The sequence below is a fragment of the Strix uralensis genome, chromosome 14 (assembly GCF_047716275.1).
Source record: "Strix uralensis isolate ZFMK-TIS-50842 chromosome 14, bStrUra1, whole genome shotgun sequence".
Classification (NCBI taxonomy): domain Eukaryota; kingdom Metazoa; phylum Chordata; class Aves; order Strigiformes; family Strigidae; genus Strix; species Strix uralensis.
In genome coordinates, this window is record NC_133985.1 from 2,494,206 (window position 1) to 2,513,545 (window position 19,340).

At 46.9% G+C, this 19,340-nt stretch overlaps 1 protein-coding gene across 5 annotated transcripts in view; it reads left to right on the top strand.

Moving 5' to 3' along the window:
* The window catches only part of NRG2 (neuregulin 2), a 171,453-nt gene that overhangs the window by 118,606 nt on the left and 33,507 nt on the right, over positions 1-19,340 (top strand). For 3 of the 5 annotated variants that reach the window (XM_074884117.1, XM_074884118.1, XM_074884122.1), the window contains exons 3-5: positions 1,595-1,713; positions 5,728-5,793; positions 17,910-18,030. In XM_074884117.1, coding sequence (XP_074740218.1) covers positions 1,595-1,713; positions 5,728-5,793; positions 17,910-18,030 — 306 coding nt within the window. The remainder of the gene's footprint in view (positions 1-1,594; positions 1,714-5,727; positions 5,794-17,909; positions 18,031-19,340) is intronic. The other 2 variants (XM_074884121.1, XM_074884119.1) reach the window with 1 other exon arrangement.

The following is a 19,340-nucleotide window of genomic DNA, read 5'->3' on the forward strand; positions in this document are numbered from 1 at the left end:
ACTGGCTTTGCACAGTGGTTTAGGGGAGACCTGGGATTAGAGGGATTCAAGAGATCTTTGCATACTGTCAACATTCATTTAAAAATTGCTCCACATGGGGCCTAAATTCGCGCAATTGAACACTTGACCGCATCCTGTAAAACAGGGCAGTGCCAGTATCCCGGGAGCCGTACCAAGTTGTCTCCAAGTGCTTTTAATTTACTAATATAACTAGTGAGATGTTCATGCTGTGTCCTTGCGTTGTGCCTCCCAGTAGAACAGCATGTCAGGGTGTTAAAAAGATGCCAGTGCACTTCTGTGAAGGACTTCCTATGGACGATGATTTGCACAGCCCAAAGAAAAGTCCTTCTCGGATGACACATGTAACATTGCAAATATGTCCAAAGCTAATGATTATTTTCCACATAAAAGGAATTTTGTTTGCCTTCGGCGACATAGGCCACTGGGACCTCTGTCTAAAGCTGGCAGTGTTTCCAGTCCTCTAAATAAAGCGACTGTATGACACAGACCTGAGATAAAAGCTTGGGGTAGAAAGCAGAGGGGTGTTCTCACAAGAAGAGTACACAGAGTGTTTTTTGATAAGATGGCTAAAATGGAAGGAAATGTAGTAAAATAGAGGGCTTAATGTAGGAATCCCACGGTGGTCTCATGAGTGGTACTCAGTGTGTGTTGAAGGCTCCTGTAGATCTCTGTTAAACTAGACACAAAAGGTTTTACCTATTAGTCAGAGAGACATCCCAGGGAATGAGACATCAGTCACAGCCAGTGGGAAAGGTGATGCTTGTCTTCCCCATAGCGCTGCAGAGCTCTGCCGCAGAGCTGCTCCCTCTCCCATGGGGCATGCAGCACAGGTTGGTAGTTGACAGGGGCACATCATCTCCTGCTCTTTCTGGGCACTTCTGGCTGATGAGATGATTGTGTGCAGTTCAGCCCCACATGTCTGTGGTACTTTGGAGTGTGTGTATTTGGGGGAGATGAAGTGCTTGCCCTATTTGTTGGCCCAGATAAAGTTACAAGCTAGCTGTCTAGGTCAAAACACAAGGTTTTGATTTGCTGGCTGGAAAGGGATGAATCCCCCTTGACCCCCTGGGTGTTTGCATTTGAGTGTGTGGCACTGCTGAACACAGCCGGTGAGGCACCGGACTGCTCAGCCTCCTTGCTGAGGAAGGTGCAGAACATGTGTCTCATCTCCACAGCCCCGTCTCACAGGCAGATCCTGCTGTCCATCAGTAAAGTAGCTTTTCTCCCGTGCAGAAAGCCTGTGTGCTGTGATGCTGGGACTCTTGGGCTCAACCCCTCGCAAGACTTTCTGTGCAAATGAGAGGACGTTTCAGACCAAACCATGGCAACATGCTAAGAGCAGTGGGTTCAGAGGGAGATGCTCAGTTAGGAAATCATGGTGGATGTGATTACTGGAAAGGGTCTCATCTGAATCCTGACCAGGCTTGAGTGCCTATTCAGCTTGTGAGGTCAGGCAGCCCATCCTCTCAAGAAGGGGTGGCATAGCAGGCAGCGCACCAGGGCCAGGAATGGTTATCAATTCATGAGGATGGTTAGCAATTGAGTAAGAAATGTCTGCTGTACTTTTCAACAGAAAGATTTCCAGACTGCAGTTCAACAAGGTGAAGCTGGAAGATGCTGGGGAGTACAGCTGCGAAGCGGAGAACGTTTTAGGGAAAGACACCGCAAAAGGCAGCCTGAATGTGAAAAGTGGTAAGTGAAGAAGATAGCAAATGTCTTGAGCTGTCTACCATTCATGCAGAAAGCAGGAGTTTCTGCACATGATCTGTCTTGTATTTTGTTTCATGCTTTCAGGATATTGAGTAAAACAATCTTGGGAGATAAGAAAAATGCAGCTTAGCATAAATGTTTATCTTTGTTATCTGTCACTGGCAATGTGGTTAATTTACATTTTAAATAAACCTACAGTCAATGTATTTTTTTAAAAAGGGGTAAAGAGGAAAGAAAGCTGGTGGGCTTGATGTTTTCTTTTTTTAAAGAATTTCTGAGAAGCAAAACTCACCAGAAGACGAGTAATTAAACCATAGCTTTGTGATGAGTGAAGTTGCTTCTGATTTTCATCCTAGACTGTGTGCTCCATCTCTTAGAGCTCAGTGGATGGAGTCTGAGGTTAGGTGGTTTTGTTATTATCTCGGTCATAATAATGATATTGCTTAACATGATGGTTTGGATGCACCCTCCAGCTCAGAAAGTCCCTACAGTGCTTGCCAGAAGCCGGGAGGGTGTGACTAGGGGAGGGATGATTCTGTACAAGCTCTGTTTCCTAAGCTCTTCCTCCTGCCACTCGCAATGGGCTGCTGTGGGAGCCTGGGCTGTGCTCTGCAGCCCTTCAGTGTGATCCAGTTTATCTGTTGTGCTCTTATTAGCATTAGTCAGATGTGAAGGAAGGTAGCCTTCTCCTGCTGCTTTCTGGCATTATTTTCTGTATTAACCTCTGTCTCAGCAGTGTTTGCAGTCCTGAATCTTTTATTCTGCAAAGCTGCCGTATCACATAGCCTCCCCCTCAGTTACTCTGCCTATAAAAACCCAGTGCTTGCAAAGTCTGCAAGGTCTGGAGAAAGGCCATCCGTGCTCAGACCTCCGTGCCTTCATGTTTCACATCTATGAAGTTAGCTCTACTGCTCTGCTGTGTTTCTTTCTGATCACGATAGGAAAGGTCCAGAGTAAGCTAACTGAGGCAGTGCCACTCTTTTTTTTTTTTTTTTCCTGACTCACATTCTGGCTGTCCCATTGCAATGTAAACTGTTCCTGTTTTGACTGGGAGCTGTATGTGCAACCCCTGCTCCCCATGTGCGATGTGCACAGGCAGCGTGTGCCTGCCATCAGAGCCCCGTCTGCCTCCTCCACTCGTCCTTCCCAGTCACTAGCAATCCCCTTTCACAAGAGGAAGACTGTGATCGAGCAGAGCAAGGCTCTGACCCTGCACACTGCGTATGGCACCAGGAAAACACACATCCAGCCACTGCAACTTCGAACTGCCCCTTCCCACCTGCACAGGTATAGTGGCAGCATTTGTCAGTTTAACTCTTCCTCCACAGGAATGGAGTCTGGCATGTCATCTGCCAAGGGCAGGTGGTTGCTCTCACTCAGGACACAGAGGGTGTGAGGGCACACCTGAGTTGCCCAGAAATGTATTGAGACCTGAAAAACACCCAAAGATCTGCCCTGTACCTTTTCCTAGTGGGAGCTTGTGGCTGCAGGATGCTGCAGATCCAGTAGAATGACTGCTGTGCCCTGCTGTGGCAGTGCCCTGGTTAATCCATTTTCTAAGCTGCCTTGAAGTCTGCCTCTGGCCTGCCCCTCTCAGCTGCATGCACACCTTGCTGCTGCTGCTATTTGCAGGTCACCTGGCAGGAGAGCAGCTGAATGCCGGCTGTAGTCCCTTGCAAAAGTAAACGAGATGATGGTGGCTGCTGTAGGCTTTTGCAGATCTGTCACCCTTTTTTTTCACACTTTTTTCACTTCCCTCTGGAGCCACCCAGAGTTGAGCAGCCTTCATCTGTGCCCAGGCACTTGCTGTCCTAGAGTGTCTCTCTTCCTTTACTGCTGGGCCTTTTTGGGACCTTGACAGCTTTCCTCACTTCTGCAAGCTCCCTTCTTCTGTGATATCTTTCAGTAGAAAACTCCTCGGGGCATCTGCTTGTCTCTGAATCCAAGTATGTGCTGTCTTCTGTCCCTGCATTCTTCTCCAGGCTCCTTAGCATTGATCCTATTGCGGCCAAATCTCAACACAGTCCTCTATGAAGTTCTAGCAGTTTATAACAATTAATCAGAGCAGACGTGCGAGCTGGCCTGCCCTCGGAGCCTTCCCCTCTTTCCCAGAAGCTTACTCCAGCTATTGCTGTTTCTGTATGTTCTGCTGCTTTATATTCTGCTTCTTACTGCTGCCCTGTCCCTGGGAACCTGGTGCATCTGCCTGTCCTGGGCAGGCTGGGCGGGGACTGATGCTCTGGAACCATCTGCTGGAAGCACACTTTCTGACCTGACACTTAGCAGTATTGTTGGAGGTCCTGTAATGTTCCTGTGATATAGATGGGGGAATCCAGGACTAGGAAAAAGTCCAGAGCTAACACCACATCTTGTGATACAGAGACACGAGGTTTGGGGACATCTCTGTGTGCCCCTGTAGAGAGGTGGCATTGCAAGAGCTGGCCTGAGGTGTTGAGGCTTGAGATGAGCATCGTGGAGGAGCAAGGTGTCATCAGCCCAACATGCTGTTCCTCTCCAGGGGTGCAGAGGCCAGAGACAGAGGCTCCTGAGCCCACTTGAGTCCTGGTTGGCAGAGAAGGAGCTCACAGATGGGACCCTCAGGCCCATGGAAATTCAGTCACCGCTGGTAAAAAATTAGCTTGATGAGGCAGCGTTGCTGTTTGAAAGTACTTTTTGCTCTATTCCACTACCACTTTTTGGTTTATACCAGTTTTAAAAGAGCACCTTTTCAGCCATGCAAATCTGTTTCAAATTACCCAAAACACATTAAAGATAAATTTTCTTTAGAAAGAGAGTGGCTGCAGTGCAGCGAAAAAAAAAAAGAAAATGCCTGTAAGCCAAACCCATCGCCTCATCTCTCCTCTGCAGTTCTGGTATTTCCACAAAATGCCCAGCTTAGAAATAAATGCTTTCTCATTGAAAAGGTTTGGAAGTGTGTCAGTTTCTGAGGAAATGTTTCTGGGCTTAGCCAAAATATATTGTGCTTTGGTGCTATTTTCAGATTTTTATTACTTTATGGTAAATTAGATTATTTCTTAGAAAAATGTCCCATTTCCCAGTTCTCTTCATTGAGTAGTCTAATACTGATATCACATGGGCATGAGGGCGCAGCTGAAATGCGGCTGTTTCAGACTCTTTTCTTCCTCAGAAAATTTCTAGACATCTCCTTAACTGACACCCCATCTCCCCTTTGCTAAACACTGCAGGAAAAATCAAACTTTTATACAAAATTCCTTCCGCTTTTACCTTCTCATGGTTGTCTCACACCCCGTCTCTGACAGAGCGCTGCACACACGGTGTAGGCTCCTGGGGCTTTCTCCTTTGTGCATCTAGAGGGTGGTGAGGGGCTTTGATCCAGAAGGGGCTGTTGCTGTCAGCAGGCTTATGTAGAGCTGGTGACTATGGACATTGGACTTTCCCAGTATCCTGGTTTATAAAGAGGAAATTGCTACATGTGCTCGGCTCCTGTATTGCCTTGGGCCATGGTCTCCATCTGTTTCATGTTCCCCCATCTCTTGTATGACCATTACTTTGTGCTGCAAAGCTGCACATACTTGTGGGATGGAGGTTCTTCAGATGACCTCTTTTCTTAAACTCCACATTTTTCTCACTGTCATGTTCTGTGATCCTATCTTCACACTTTCATGGCCCTCAGGGCTAAAAATCCTCCCACAGTTTCTCTCATCTCCTGCAGGGTGAATCCTGACCCATTTCTGACTTTTTCTCATGACAGAGATCCTAATGGCTGAGGCCCTTTACAGCCAGGGGGCCAGTGTGCCCCGTGCCGTCCCCTGCAGGGGCACTGGTTTATCTGCCTCTGTTACCCAGTTACCCATCTGAGAGTACCTCTAACCAGTACTAACATGTTGACAGCCACCCCAGCCTGCCCCACCCAGCAGCACCTGCTCTTGTCCTCCTCCCTGCAGTAGCTAAGCCCACTCTTCTCTGCGCAAAATAGATATTTTGTTCACTACTTTCTTACCTTAATTTCCCCAGGAACAACGAAAGCACCACAAGTCTTACCAGCCTCAGAAACTAAAATAGTTGTTATGGAAGAAGAGTGTAAGTACCTCTCCCCCCGCTCCCCCCATATAGCTTTTTTCCCCTTACTTGTTTTGGTTTTATGAGACATTTTGCATAAACGCTTTATTGCCTCCTGGAATCTTCTTTAATTGCTACTTCCCTTTGATTTCTCCCAAAGCCACTGATCTTTCCTCAGATCTTTAAAAAATATGATTTATATTGCTGGTGTCTGTCTTAGAGAGGGAGAGGTTGGTAACTATTGCAATGGTAACTTGAAGAACATGCTACTTAAAATTGCAGCTGGATTTTAAGCATTCCCAGCTCGTTCAATACATGGGTTTATTGATACTTGTAAGATGTGCTTGCTATGGCCTTTGATTTAGGGGGTGGGGGGGTTTTTTGGTTTGTTTTTTGGGTTTTGGTTTTTTTTTGAGGATGGGTGAGAAAACCAAAAGAGGCTATAGGAAATGCAAGAAGAAAGACATGCATCTTCTAAGCATAAGTCATAAAAAAATTGCAGAAAATACACCTGCACCTTGCCATCACATTTTAACTTGAGTCTCCAGAAAGCAGGAACAGATTTCGCAAAACGTTTACTTTGGTTTAATGTGGCAGAAGTGCTTTTTAGCATTCCCTCCTGTTCAGTTGTCACAAATGCACACAAAAATAAAAATCAAAGAACGTATACAAGTGTGGATCTAGAAGCCAGGTGCCTGGCCATTGGTTCAGCTCTTTCTGGTGGAGTGCATTATTTCTGTGTCGGAGAGGCTCTCCCTGGGGGGCACGCCATGACGCTCGGGCAGCGTCTGCATGCTGGACAGCCCACTAGGACCCCATCCAAACGGGCAGGCACCCGCCGAGCCGAGGACCAGGTGGTTATTTTGAGATCTGTGCTATATTTCCATTCCAGCTGCTCACGCCCAGCGTAGCTGGCTGGGCCTCTCTGTTGACAATTCCACTTTGCGGATTTTATGGGGATGTTTCCTCCTTGGAAAGCTCAATCATTTATGATTTTAAAGGAAATCTGGTTGCAGTCACAACAGGGACTAGTCAGGTATCCTTTAAAATCCTTTGTGATTAGAAAACTGCACTTAAAATTTGCTCGTGTTGTGCTTAGCCTTCCACTGCACTGGGGACATCAAGCTGAGACGCAGCACCACTACTGCAATGACCATATCATCCTTCCCCAGGGTTTTTCCTCTGTGTTCACCAGCATAGATCCATGCTACATATTTGCATTGCATTAGATATATGCTATTTTTACTAAAAGCCTAATTTCAACAATAGGACGGAAACTGGCACTGGAAACTGTGGCTTGCACAGAAGTTTCTCCTTTTGAAAAACTTCTTTCCTCTGTGGGAAAATCATCCTTGATTGTCTGTTTTTTAATTAATGATGTGAAAAGATGATAAAGTCTCCAGAGTTAAAGTTGTAATTGACTTTTTCCTTCACATTCCTTTTTTATGATCTTGCTCAATTGTTATCTAAATAACACATAGTCCCCCTGATATTTATGGTTGCTGATGATCGATCATAGAATTGCACATGTGTATAACATGTGGGGAGGTAATGAAGATGTTGTGAGGTGTGATGATCTGGAAAGCTGACAAGTATCTCATCCTTGTAAGATTCTTGCATTTCTTTTAAATCTCTGTATTCAAAAGCTTGTCTGGCACCTGTTGTCTCACCTCTCATTGTTTCACTGAAACATTGTAAATGGTCCACTGGATTTTAAACACTGTGTTGAGAAAGCACCATGCAAACTTGGTGGTATCTGCAGTTCCCTGGGAGACACTGCCTTGCAGAGACAGCTTGGCCACGGCGCTTGGTCCCTTCTGTTTGGCCTGTGGTGCAAGGCAGGCATCTTACCAGGTAGGCTGGGCAAGGGTGTTAGACCCTACACCTCAAGAAGCTCATTGTGTTCTCCCCATGGCCTAGACAAGATAAAACCCCATCATTCTGTGTAGCCCCAAATGCCTCACACCCCATAGCCCTGTTGCTCCTGGTGTTATGTTTTTAACTAGTGTTTTTCCTGAAGGTCCCAGTTCCTTCCTGGATGGTCTGGCCTTCCTTTCTACCCTTGCCTTGGGAAAAGGAGTGGGATATCACATATTTCCCCCTTAGAGCACTGTTAAAGCCTTTATTACCACCTCTAAGTGTAGCTACTAGCAAATCCTATCACATTCTGAGTCACCTCTGCCTTCCTCCTCCTCTTCTCCAGTAGCCACAGACACACAGGCACTGCTGCATCCTTGACACAAGGCAGCTTTACACACCGGACAGCACTCAAAATGCAACCCAGGTCTCCAAGGTGTTCTGTCTCCATTTTTGAGTAACTTTTTTTGTCTGGAAGAGTATTTTTTGTTGCACTGCTTTCCATCTCAGCACCTTCCGATGCCTAACTAGCATCTGACAGGAGGCTGCAGAGTGCCAGGAGGCAGATTGGTACCACAGGTTCTTTGAAATGCCCGCATTGTTATGATGATGTGCATGGGATCTCTTCCCCAGCTGCTGTTCCCCTTGCCTATGGGCTGGCTGGAGCAGGACCTCTGGTTCTTTTTGGTGGGGGCACTGCTTGGTATGGGCCTCACAGATCTCATGACAGTATTGGAGAAACACAAGGATCTCATGGTGTTTCTGGTGTGGAAACAACCCTGATACCAGTCTGGATCTGGGACTAAAGACAGCACACTTGGGAGATCTGGAATCTGACGGTGCTGCTTTTTGAGAGCTGTCTGGATTCAAATCTGCCTTGCGTCCTTGTCCAGTCCGTGTGGATGCAACCCTATACTCGGGGTGAGTACTGGGACCTGCCAGACAGAGAGTCGGTTTTCTTGGTGCTCCCACTACATGGTGTGTTCATGGCAAGGGGTACCATTCAGCTTCTTTCAGTGGTGTGGACACCTTCAGATGAGCCAGAGCCATTTAGCAGATGTAACAAGCTGGACCACTGAGTGTGATGAGTGCTAGCCTGGTCATAGGGGTGTAGTGTTGATATTAACACCAGCTTTGTTCCACGTAGAGGGCCAGATTCAGAAAGGAAATCTGGTGTCTGGGAAAGTGTTTCCATGATGCTGCATATTTTGACATGGTACCAGCGTCTTACACCTTCCTCTGAGTATATGCTTTTGTTTGAGCATTGCAGACTAGAGCAGCCCTAGAGATGCTCTCTGAAGAAAGCACTGGGGCTCAAAAGAGAAGACATGCTTACTACTCTTATCAAGAATTCTTCCTGTTGAGGTCAGTAAGCATGAGATAGTTGCAGTAGCCTCATCCATAGTGAAAAAGTGTTAAATAAGACATGTCTGGTGTCACAGGCTAAGATTGTGCAGTTGGGTGGTCACAGTGGCTCAGCTCACAGGCAGGAACTTGCAGGGATGGGATAACTTGATCATGTGCCCTGATGCAGAGAGGAAGGTCCTTCATGCTAATGTCAACATCTAGAGAACTCAAAATGGTAACGTGATCCTGTCACTGTGCAGCTTGAAGCAGTTAAACAAGGTTCAGGTGTCTGTGGCTACAGACCTGCTTGGTAAACAGAATACGAATCAGTGTCAAAGTTTACAGACGTTTTGATGGAGGCCAAAATGGAAGACAGTTCAGAGCAATCTGTAGAGCATTCTGAGATGGAAGGTTTATGCAGGACAGAGATATTAAAATCTTATCAAAGTTATTTTTGAAAGGTAAGATAACATTTGAAATCTCTGAAAAGGACAGGTAATACCATTTGCTTGTTTTCTGCTGTTGAGTTCCCCTTTAGTTTATTTCCTTGACTTCAACAACCAGGTAAAAAGAGAATACAGGCTGGGTGGAGGAAGCGTGGTTTGAGTACCATCAGGATACAAGAGAATCTGCCAGTAATGGGCAGATGCTCTAAACCAACATGTGGACCATTGCAGCTGCTCACCTGGATGCTGCTCATGCCCTTTGTCTGGGTCACTGTCTAGCTGATCTGGTTGAGTGCCCTTACTTACCAGCCTATGTAGGCTGGCAGGGCTGGCTGGGCTGTCTAATCTCACTCTACGGGTGCTCTGCAGCAGGGAAAGATTTGGGATCAGATGAGAAGATGAAAGAGGGAGAAAGAGCAGAAGAGGCAGTGCTGAGTTGTGCTGGAAACATGAGGATTGGGGGATAATGTGAGGCACCTGAATGGAAGCTGAGCTCTCTGGATTGATTTTGGGGGACTTTATTTCAACTACTGGGGATCACAAGCCCTCCCTGAAGTCTCTTTAGAGATCCCCGTGGGAGGGTAGGTGAAACAGCCCTTCTTTCTCCAATTAAGTCTAACTCTCCACACACCAGTTCAGGTCCACAGATTTCATAGCTGTCATCTTGGTGATGTCATTGGATTAAGTTTGTAGACTCATTGGTTTAGACTCATTCAGGCTCACCCTCTCCCATTTAATACTTTCTCCAATGCTTAGCATGGCTGGGTGTTGGAAATGTTTTCCTTACTTTCTGTCTCTCAAGTGAGATAGGCCTGGTGGACTTGGATGATTACAATGGCTCAGTGATGTCTTTACTGTGACGTGGTTTGTAAGTCACATCCAGCTGAATTGAAGCTTCAGCATATACCACAGTATGAGGTGCCATGTAATTAAGCTTCAGCCAATTCCCCCAAATCTTTTCTCAAGTCCAGTCTGGCCTGACCTTTACAGGGTGATCACAGAGGACCTGCACGATAACTGGCTGGTCAGTCTTTGGTCACTCCAGTCCGAAGGCACTGTGCTCTTCTGGAGCCAGCAATACTACAAACGTGAGCGTGGTGCTGTTGGTTTGGAGTTGAAGGGTGTCCGGCCAGCCCGGAGCATGGGTAGAACAGACAGAAGTCAGTCCACCAAGGGCCGTGTGGATAGACCAGTTTTCAATATTAGACTAGAAATAAGTCCTGGTGTGGCCTTTACTCAGATATTTTAAAACCCACAACTGGAGGTGTGGTTGATAATTGAGTAGAGCCTGCACGCACACAGACATGATACCTTGAAGGTGTATGTGTTGGAGATCTCACTGTCAGTCTGCACAGAGAGCTGTGTTGTGCCTGGCTGCTGTCAGGTCCTGGTTGTTGCTTATTTTGTGCACTGTGTATTTTTCAAGTAGCCTTCACATCTCTAGATGTGATGTAAAGACAGGCCACTGTGACTCTAAAGGCAAAGATGGGCAGTATGGAGTGAAGCATAGGATGGAAGCTGGTGTCCCCTGGAAGACCTGAGGCTGTAAGCCCAGCATTCAGATCAGGAGGCTATGTACCAGGAGATCTGCTCTGTCTGACTCCATCATGTGATCCTGGCATGTTGTTTCACTTCTTGGGCTTTAGCTGTCCTGCCTGCAAAGCATTCATGCTGACACTGGCCCTGCAAAAGGCGTTTTAGGTTGTTGAACAAATCCCCTCATTGAAGTAGCATGTTTCTGCTTTTACAATTGATGATGGGGATTTTGGAAAATAAAATCCTGCAGTGCTAACCCATGCATTCTGGGATCCTTGTGGTAGAGAAAAGCATACGAAGAGCTCTTTCATAAAGCTGGAGAGATCGGCCTGGAAGAGCAACTGGAAGCTTTATAATAACACAGGACTTTGCCCCTGAAATAGCACCTGTCCTATGGAAGCAGGCAGTCCCTTGGCAGTCAGAAACATTGCTCCTCAGTGAAGCACCTGAACAGTGCAGATCGGAGACACGGGGAGTGCTGCCTGTGTTGTTTTGATCAGCAATATCTAATGCTCTGAGATGAGTGTCCTGCAGTCTGGCATATGTATTTTGGGATGAACTTCTAGTCTGCAGCTATCGATCCTCATGATCCCCTCAGGAACTAGGAGCATAATTGCAGCAGGATCTATTTCAATAAAATGCAGGGGTAAATACTGGGTCATTTCCAAATGAATAAACACACATGAACAGAATTTTTATGAGCTCGAGTCTCCAGTCTGTTGCCAGGCAAGCCCCAGTCTGCACAGGCCCTTCTGATTTTATGTACAGATAGCAGCAGTGAGCATCCAGCATCTGTTCAGGTTTATTAAGAGAAGAGAGTGTCGTACCAGACATACAGAAATCTGCCACAGAAAGAATGGTTAGGATCAACAGCCCCTCAGTGTATTCATCAGTGTAAATCATGGATTTAGTGTGGCTCGCACCAGGATTACAGTGCTACAACTAAGGAATAGCTTGGCCAGGCACCTTCTCATCCATGTTCTTCTGACAAGCAGTTGGATGAACTCGGTTGAGAGGAACCTCAGCAATTCTGTGTTTTATCAGTAAGTACATGAGGCATATACAGAGCAGGCAATTTGTATACACTCTCCAACCAGCTGAGTTCATCTGTCTAACTGAATGTCTAAATATTGAGAGAATTAAAGTGTCTGTACTCTATGAACCCACCAGTCAAAGTTATTTATAAAAAAAAGGAGCAGTGAAACTATCGCTGTCTCCCTGCTCTCCTCGACAGTAGCTGTAGTTTGTGAAAAATTAACTATAGTCCAAGCTGCATTAGTTAACTCCTTGCAGGAGGAGTATTTCACCAGTTTTCTGAGAACAGGCTGGTGAGCTGTTTGCAAAAGTTAAATGATGTGCACTGTAGGAACTGTGTAACAATCCCTGCACAATCTGCATGGATGGATTGTGTGAAGGAAGTCCACATGGCGGTGTCAGTGCCCATGGCTCTCCTCTCCGTTGCCCTGTCATTGATGTTCGTCCTGAATAACCTAGGCGTGCAATGGAAAATAGATGTTCTGAATGACTACAGTGCTCTGAATCTCTCATATGTTTATGCTACGCTGGCCTCACTGACTAGGACAGTAACAATAAAAAATGGCTTCAGATTTGCAATCACATCCATCAAGACGCAGCCCTCTTTCCCCATCCTCACCTCCTTATTCCCTTCTGCTTTGTTCTCAGCCCTGGCACTGAGACCAGCTGGAGATCTGACTTGCTGGTGGGTGAACTGCTCCAAGCCTTCTTCCACCTTGCAGAAGCTTTGTGACCAGTTTGCCTGTGTGTTTGCAGAGGCCTGTCTCAGGGGCACCTTGCTTATTCCCACTTGTCTAATTTCACCATTTCTGTTCTGTAGCTTGCCCTGTGAACACTCCGTTTCCTGCTCTTAATTTGCTGAAGTATTGAGGAGGCAACTGCTGCATGACTGCTGTTACTGCACAAACCCCCTCATCTCCCACTGCCTTCCCAGGAGTCCTTTTCCACACAGATTGCAACTAGCACCCAAAACTGGTATAAGCTCCCTTGCTTATTCAGACTCCATTTAACTCAGTAATTTTACAACTTTCCAAGTCATTTAGGCTAGATGGAGTTGTGTTGGAGGCTGAGTGAAGGACTTACTCTACTACACTAGTCAATAGGGAGTAAAATCTGCCTGGTACCGTGTGGCAGTTAAGGTAAAATAGCTGTGGGAAGTCATTTCTTGATCACCCAGCACTCCTGAGTGGTGTCTGGAGTGGAGGTGAATGACCATGCATGACTGCATATAAACTGTATGTGAGGCTCACTTTACCAACATCGGTCATCAAACCACAGATGACTCAGGACCAGGTAGATATTTGTTAAGGTCTATCTAGTGGCCCAGACTGATGGGGAAATACAGCTAAACATCAAATAACTGAATGGAGTCATTTGTGAATATGGGAATTATCCTGGTAGTGCGGTGGAAACCCCCTGAAATCTCCCTTGGCCTCATGCTTCAAGGTGCTTGACTGTGATCTGCAGCCACATGGTGTCAAAGGGGGACACATTTCAACCCAGGCAGAATTAACATTTTCTAAGTGAGGGCTTTCGCTTCCCTCTGTCCCAACACCAGAGCTGCTCTCTGAATTGTCAGGCCTATCTTCACTCCCAAACTAGTTGCAGCTACTGCCCTCATGAACGTGAAGTCGCAGCTGCAGCCACATCCCAGAGCAGTCAGGCACCTTGGAAGGCTCTGGACTCGGTGTTACCATGCAGGAGTGAGAGTTCAGCTTTATAATAGAGAAAGATCTATATTTGGTACATTAAAACTCAAAATGAACATTAAGAATTACTGTGAATAGAATAGAGAACAAACCAGGGTGACATAAATATTGTGCGTGCAGGATGGTCTCACCATCTCCAAAGGGAAAAACAGAACAAGAGATGCACAAAGATGAACTGCAGCTGGGTCAACCTCTGTATAAGGAGCTACTAAAGAGATCATCGCCTTCCAGCTAGAGAAGGAGATGCTGGTTGTGCCTGTAAAGCCACAGGTAGCACAGGGGATACGGGTGCAGATGATCACTGTTTTTTCTAATGCAAGAGCCAGGAAGGGGCAGGTTTAGAAGAAGTAAATGGAGATGTGTCTTTGCACACTGTGTACATAACGCTGGAGCTCTTGTCACAAATACTGTGGTTGTTACAAGATTAAATTTATTGTAACAGCAATTAGACACGTTCGTGGAAGAGAAGTCCATCAAAGACGATTAAATGTAAAGACACTGCAGCTGACTTAAGTTGTCTCTGAGCTGCTCATCCCAGATGGCCAGAAGAAAATAATCATTGCATGCTCATGCTTAAGCATTGCCTATTGGCCACTGTCAGGGCTTTGGTTTGACTAGTACTGCTCAGTTTATAGTCTTATAATGGTCTGTATTTCAGCAGGGAACTGCGCTGACTGCCTCTTTTTGTAGCCTTTGCTACATTATTGCTGCTAACAAATGGACCATAGTAATATGATTTTGTGATTCAGTTTTAAAACACTTTGTGCTTCTTTGGGAAAAAGGGCACGGTACTTGCAGAAAACAGGATTTAAAAGATAACGACATTAACAAGCTGCTTCTAGGAGAACTGATCAACCACGTATTTTTCTGACAGACATAACTCTGTTGACAGCTCTCTTTTTAGAAGTGCACAACATGCATGTCCCAAGCTTCACTCATGTCAGTCTCTTTTTTTTATTTGTTTAAAAGGAACAAAACTGTTTACATGGGATGAAAATTCCATGCAATCTCTGGCTGGTTATCACTGTAATCCACCCTGGTATCACAACATCACACAGCATTGCATCTTCCCGTCCAGCTTTGCTGGTGGAAAGGGTACCTTGTTATCTGAGGTGTTTTCTGTGGGGAGGTTGCTGGGCTCTGTTTTTATTTCTCCCTCTGTTTCTCCCTTACTGTGGGAAGGCTTGCTCCAGAATCCTTTCCTGTAGGATTTATGATGTGAGACTTTGCCAGATGGATTTTTTTGCTTGATAGCAACTGGTACTTTTGATGGTTGCAGGGGTGACGGCTTCCTGTGCTTGTTCTTCACCCATGTGCCTTTCAGTTTGCACCAGTGCATTGGTTCACGACGTTTCAGTGTTCCCTGATCTGACAGCACGCTTTCAGCTTTAACAGAGACCTGTTCATTGTGCAGTTTTAAGGTACTTCAGTGCAAGCACTCCAAACCAAAGGCCGCCCTGCGAGCGGCTTTCAGCAGGTCCCATGCTGTGTGCTGGCCGGGCAGCACTCAGGGACTGTTTGATGGGACAGTGGCTGTATTCTGTGTACCTTCTCCCCTGCAATTTTCACACTTCTCTAGCAGGCCCTTTCTTGCTCTGCTGCTGCTTCTGCCTCCACAAGACTGGCCCAGCCAACCCCACGAGAGCTGCAGAGCAGATCAGGCAGCTCCTACTCGCCCAACAGCCTGCACAACCCCAGGCTTCCCATGCACAGGCTAGGTTTTACTTTCATCCTCATTTTTAAAATGGCATCTGGTATTAGTTAAGGCTTGGCTTAAGTGGCTGGATCAAGCAATAGTTAAGGAAAGGCCTTGCAAAGAAAGTCCAGGTGCTGTCACAGACAAAGATCCTCTGTCTTGAACCTGCAGCTCTCCACTGGCCTTAGAAGAAATGTGCTACTATCTTGTGAAGGTGTAAGTTATACAGACTTGTTACAAAGGCATTACGATAGCTTTGGCTTCTAGTTCCCATTAATCTTAACTGGAAGGGAGTGCTGAATTTCCCCACAGAAGTTTGGGAGTTTTCATATTTGAGGGTTTTTTGCAAGGACTTCTTTGGTGGCTTGGTCAAATCATCATCTGTTCTAAAACCCAGCACACACTCTAGTATGTGTATACTGCTCTGCACATTTGACTTCCAGCTGGCTGGCGTTTCATGCCCTAGGAGGGGAGCAGCTATTTGCTGTTCCAGGGCCATGTGCATTTTCAGTCTTTGCTGAAGTATTTGACATGTCTGGTTTGCAGAGAACTTTGGAACAACTTGCTCTGCCCTGGATAACTGTGAAAAGACAACCCCAGAATCAATGGATATTCAGGCAAAGCATAGAAATACCTCTGCTTGGTGCACAACCCCAGCTCTGTCAGACAGTGGAAGGCATTGACATCCCTATGGGATCAGAAGACAATGGGGCTGGACAATGCATTGGTTCAAGCAAAATGAACAGTAAGCTTGGCTCTGCCTTGAGCTGTGTGCAGGTAACAGTGTGGGCTACTCCTGCTGTGCACAGCCTGAGGAGCAAACTCCTCATTCAGACAGACATAGACCCCATGCAGTCAGAGACAGTCCTAAAAACAAGAGAGCCAGAACAAGCTTCTTTGATTGCTTGCGTGCCAAGCATCACCCATATATGAGAGGCCTCATAGGATGCTGGAAGCCCTCCTTTACCTGTGAGAGCCTGGACGTGCCCGGCAGGCACCGGGCTGCAGCTGGAGCGTGAGAATGGAGACCTTGGCTCTGACAGTGTGGGCTGCAGCCCGAGGCAGCAGGGCAGGGACCTGCGGCAGGCTCTGAGCCTGCTGCGGAGGCAGGATGGGCACAGGGGCTGCCTGAGGTGTGGGGAGCAGCCCCAGCTCCCTCCAGGGCAAGCTCTGGCATGCCTAGCTGCTTTTCCCATGGTTCTGACTAGCTCCTGCCTGAGGCTCTGGCTCCAGCCTTCTTCCTCGAATCCTGTGTCAATGAGATGTTCAGTCTTCAGCAACTGGTCTGAAGTCACTAACCTCTCCATGAGGTTTGTTCATGTTTTGGAAAACAGGATGGAGGAGGGTATCTCCTCAGAAACCTCAAGTAGAGCATGAAGGGCACTGGAAAGTAGGTAGTAACCACACTGCTGGTGATGTAACTGTGTTAGGATATAAGCAAGGTGGGTAGTCCAGAAGGGGGGACTATCTTTAATGAGATTCAGTTGGAAAAAGGAGATGGTTTTTAGTGCCCAGCCCTTCTTTCAGTTATGTGAAGGTGGGTCTGCATTCCCCAAAACTGGTTGGCTTTTGTAACCTGTATCAGTTGCTCTAACAAAAGGTTTTTCCCTTCCTAGAGCCTTTGTCTTGCCTATGGAGGCTCTCTTGTGCTGGGCTGTAAGTTTGTCTGAGTCATTCAGAGACAGGAATTGCAGTGAAACTCTGCAGAGTACTGTCAGTTTTGTTTGTACCTTACATGACTGGAAAGCTTTTCTCCAGAAAGAAAATTGGTTTTGGAAAAGCATCTGTATCCCAAGAAACTTGCGTCATGCTGGCTGTCTTCCTCTTAGCACATACCGAGGCTGACAGACTTCTGCTGAACTTCTGCTTGGTCTCTTGAGGCAGCCCCATTGGGACATGACTGAGAAATGCTCAGAAATAGGGGAGGGAGAGAAGGAGCTGTTCTTGCTTGTGCTGGGCCTGTTCCGGGGACAATGAGGGCACTTGCTTCTGGCTCTGAAAACTTATTTCCTTCCAGAGATGTGGAGCAGTGAAATGTCCCCTGCAGTATCTCTGGATCTTGGTCCAGTATCATGGTGAAAATCAGGCCTCAGCAGCATGTCACCATGACTCTGTGACTCTGCAGCACGTGTTCTTCCTACCCTCCTGCCTGTCTGCTGTTGCAGGGTTGCATGCATGTGTAAGGGGAGGGCAAGGAGAGGTGGGAAAGGGACACTTTTCCCTACAGCTTGCCAAAAATATGATCTTGTCCCGACATGCTGGCTGCTTAGAGGAAGGCGTGTCCTCAGCTCCTCACTCACTTGGCCACTTTTGCTGGGAAAGGAAAGGTCAAGTCGCAGACCCAGGACCTGGAGAGGTGAAGGTGGGTCTAAAGGCACAGGCTGAGGCTTGTAGCTCTGGGGCTTTTACTTTGGCAAATTAGCTAGTTGAAAATCATCTAAGAAAACAGAATTGCCCAACAAAGGAAATAACAATATACCCTTTTTGTGTGTGTTTTTTTTCCCCTTGCAGTAACCACAACTCTCTCCTCCTGGTCCGGGCATGCTAGAAAATGCAATGAAACAGCCAAGTCCTATTGTGTCAATGGTGGTGTATGCTACTACATCGAGGGGATTAATCAGCTGTCTTGCAAGTAAGTGAGTGTAGTTCTTGTGTCAATATGGAAATTACTTGGCTGGGGGAGAGGAGACCTCTGTGCAGCTGCCGGAGGAGGTGTAGCTCTGACATTCTGGCAATTGCAGTTTGAGCTGTGCAGGTTCAGAAAGGGAGATTAGAGGGGTGGGGGAGGAGGGTTCATATTTTCTTTTTTGTGTGAGTTCCACTATTCACTTTTCCAAGAATATGTTTGTCCTTGCTGTTTCTTTTCCCTTTCTTCCTTTTCTCCTCTGCAGCTCCAGGGTCGGGTCCCTTTTGCTCTCCCTGAGCTAGGTCAAAGCTCCGCGTCCCCCGCTGACATGTCCTCCCCTCTGACCAGGGCGGCTTTCCCCAGTGCACAGTCACCTCGCTCCTCTGTGACTGGAGGGGGTCCCTTGCTGAGACCTGCCTCTTAGCTCTCCTGTCTGCACCTCATGGGCCCAGAAGCAGCTTTAGCACACATCTGTTCACCACTCTCGGCCACTTTGTGGCAGGATGTGGGTTGTTTATTTCTCCCCTTCAAATGTTAAAACCTGCCAAAAAAACCCAAACAGGGAGACTTAAGTTATCTTTCAAATGACATTTCTTGGAGAGGTTAAAGTGGGGCTGTATAGTCCGAGGGATATGGAACGGGATGTGAGTGAGACCTTTTCACCTCTGGTTCAAACCTATCACAGCCAGCAAGCCCAATAGCATCTCACAGCTCACCCTTCAAGCCTAATGGGGACTGTGAATGATAAGTGAAGTCTGAATGTCAATGATGGAGATGTAAGTACCCAAAGCACACCTGTACCTGCCCCCCTGGCTCCTGCGGAGTGAGCATGAGGTAGTGCCCTTGGTGTGCATTTACCAAGCAGACGCAGCTCCTGAGCTCACCTGAGGACCCAGGCGTCACTGTGCCTAGCTTGGAGAAGCCCAGAGCTCACTGTTTTTGCCCTGCGTGGCCCAGAGGCCTCTCCGTGGAGATGCACAGCCAAAGGTATTTACATCTGTGGATGTCAGCCTAGAACCTCTGCCACTGTGTGGTGTGATGCTCACTAGACACCTCAGCTCCTCAGGCCTTGAAGGATGCAGCTGAACAGAACTATCACCCCTTCTGGAAGGGTTGTGAGCTGGACTACGCTTAGCACAACTCCTCCTTTCTCCCAGTACTCCTTTGTTTTGACACGGAGCAGTAGGAAAGACCATGTGGAAATGCATTCTGCTGAGCTCCCATGCTCTCACTTTCCAATGCAGAATCAGCTGTGGTGGTCAGGACATAGGAAGAACAGTGTCTTCCAGTTCTCCCAGGCTTGTCCTTTCAGACAA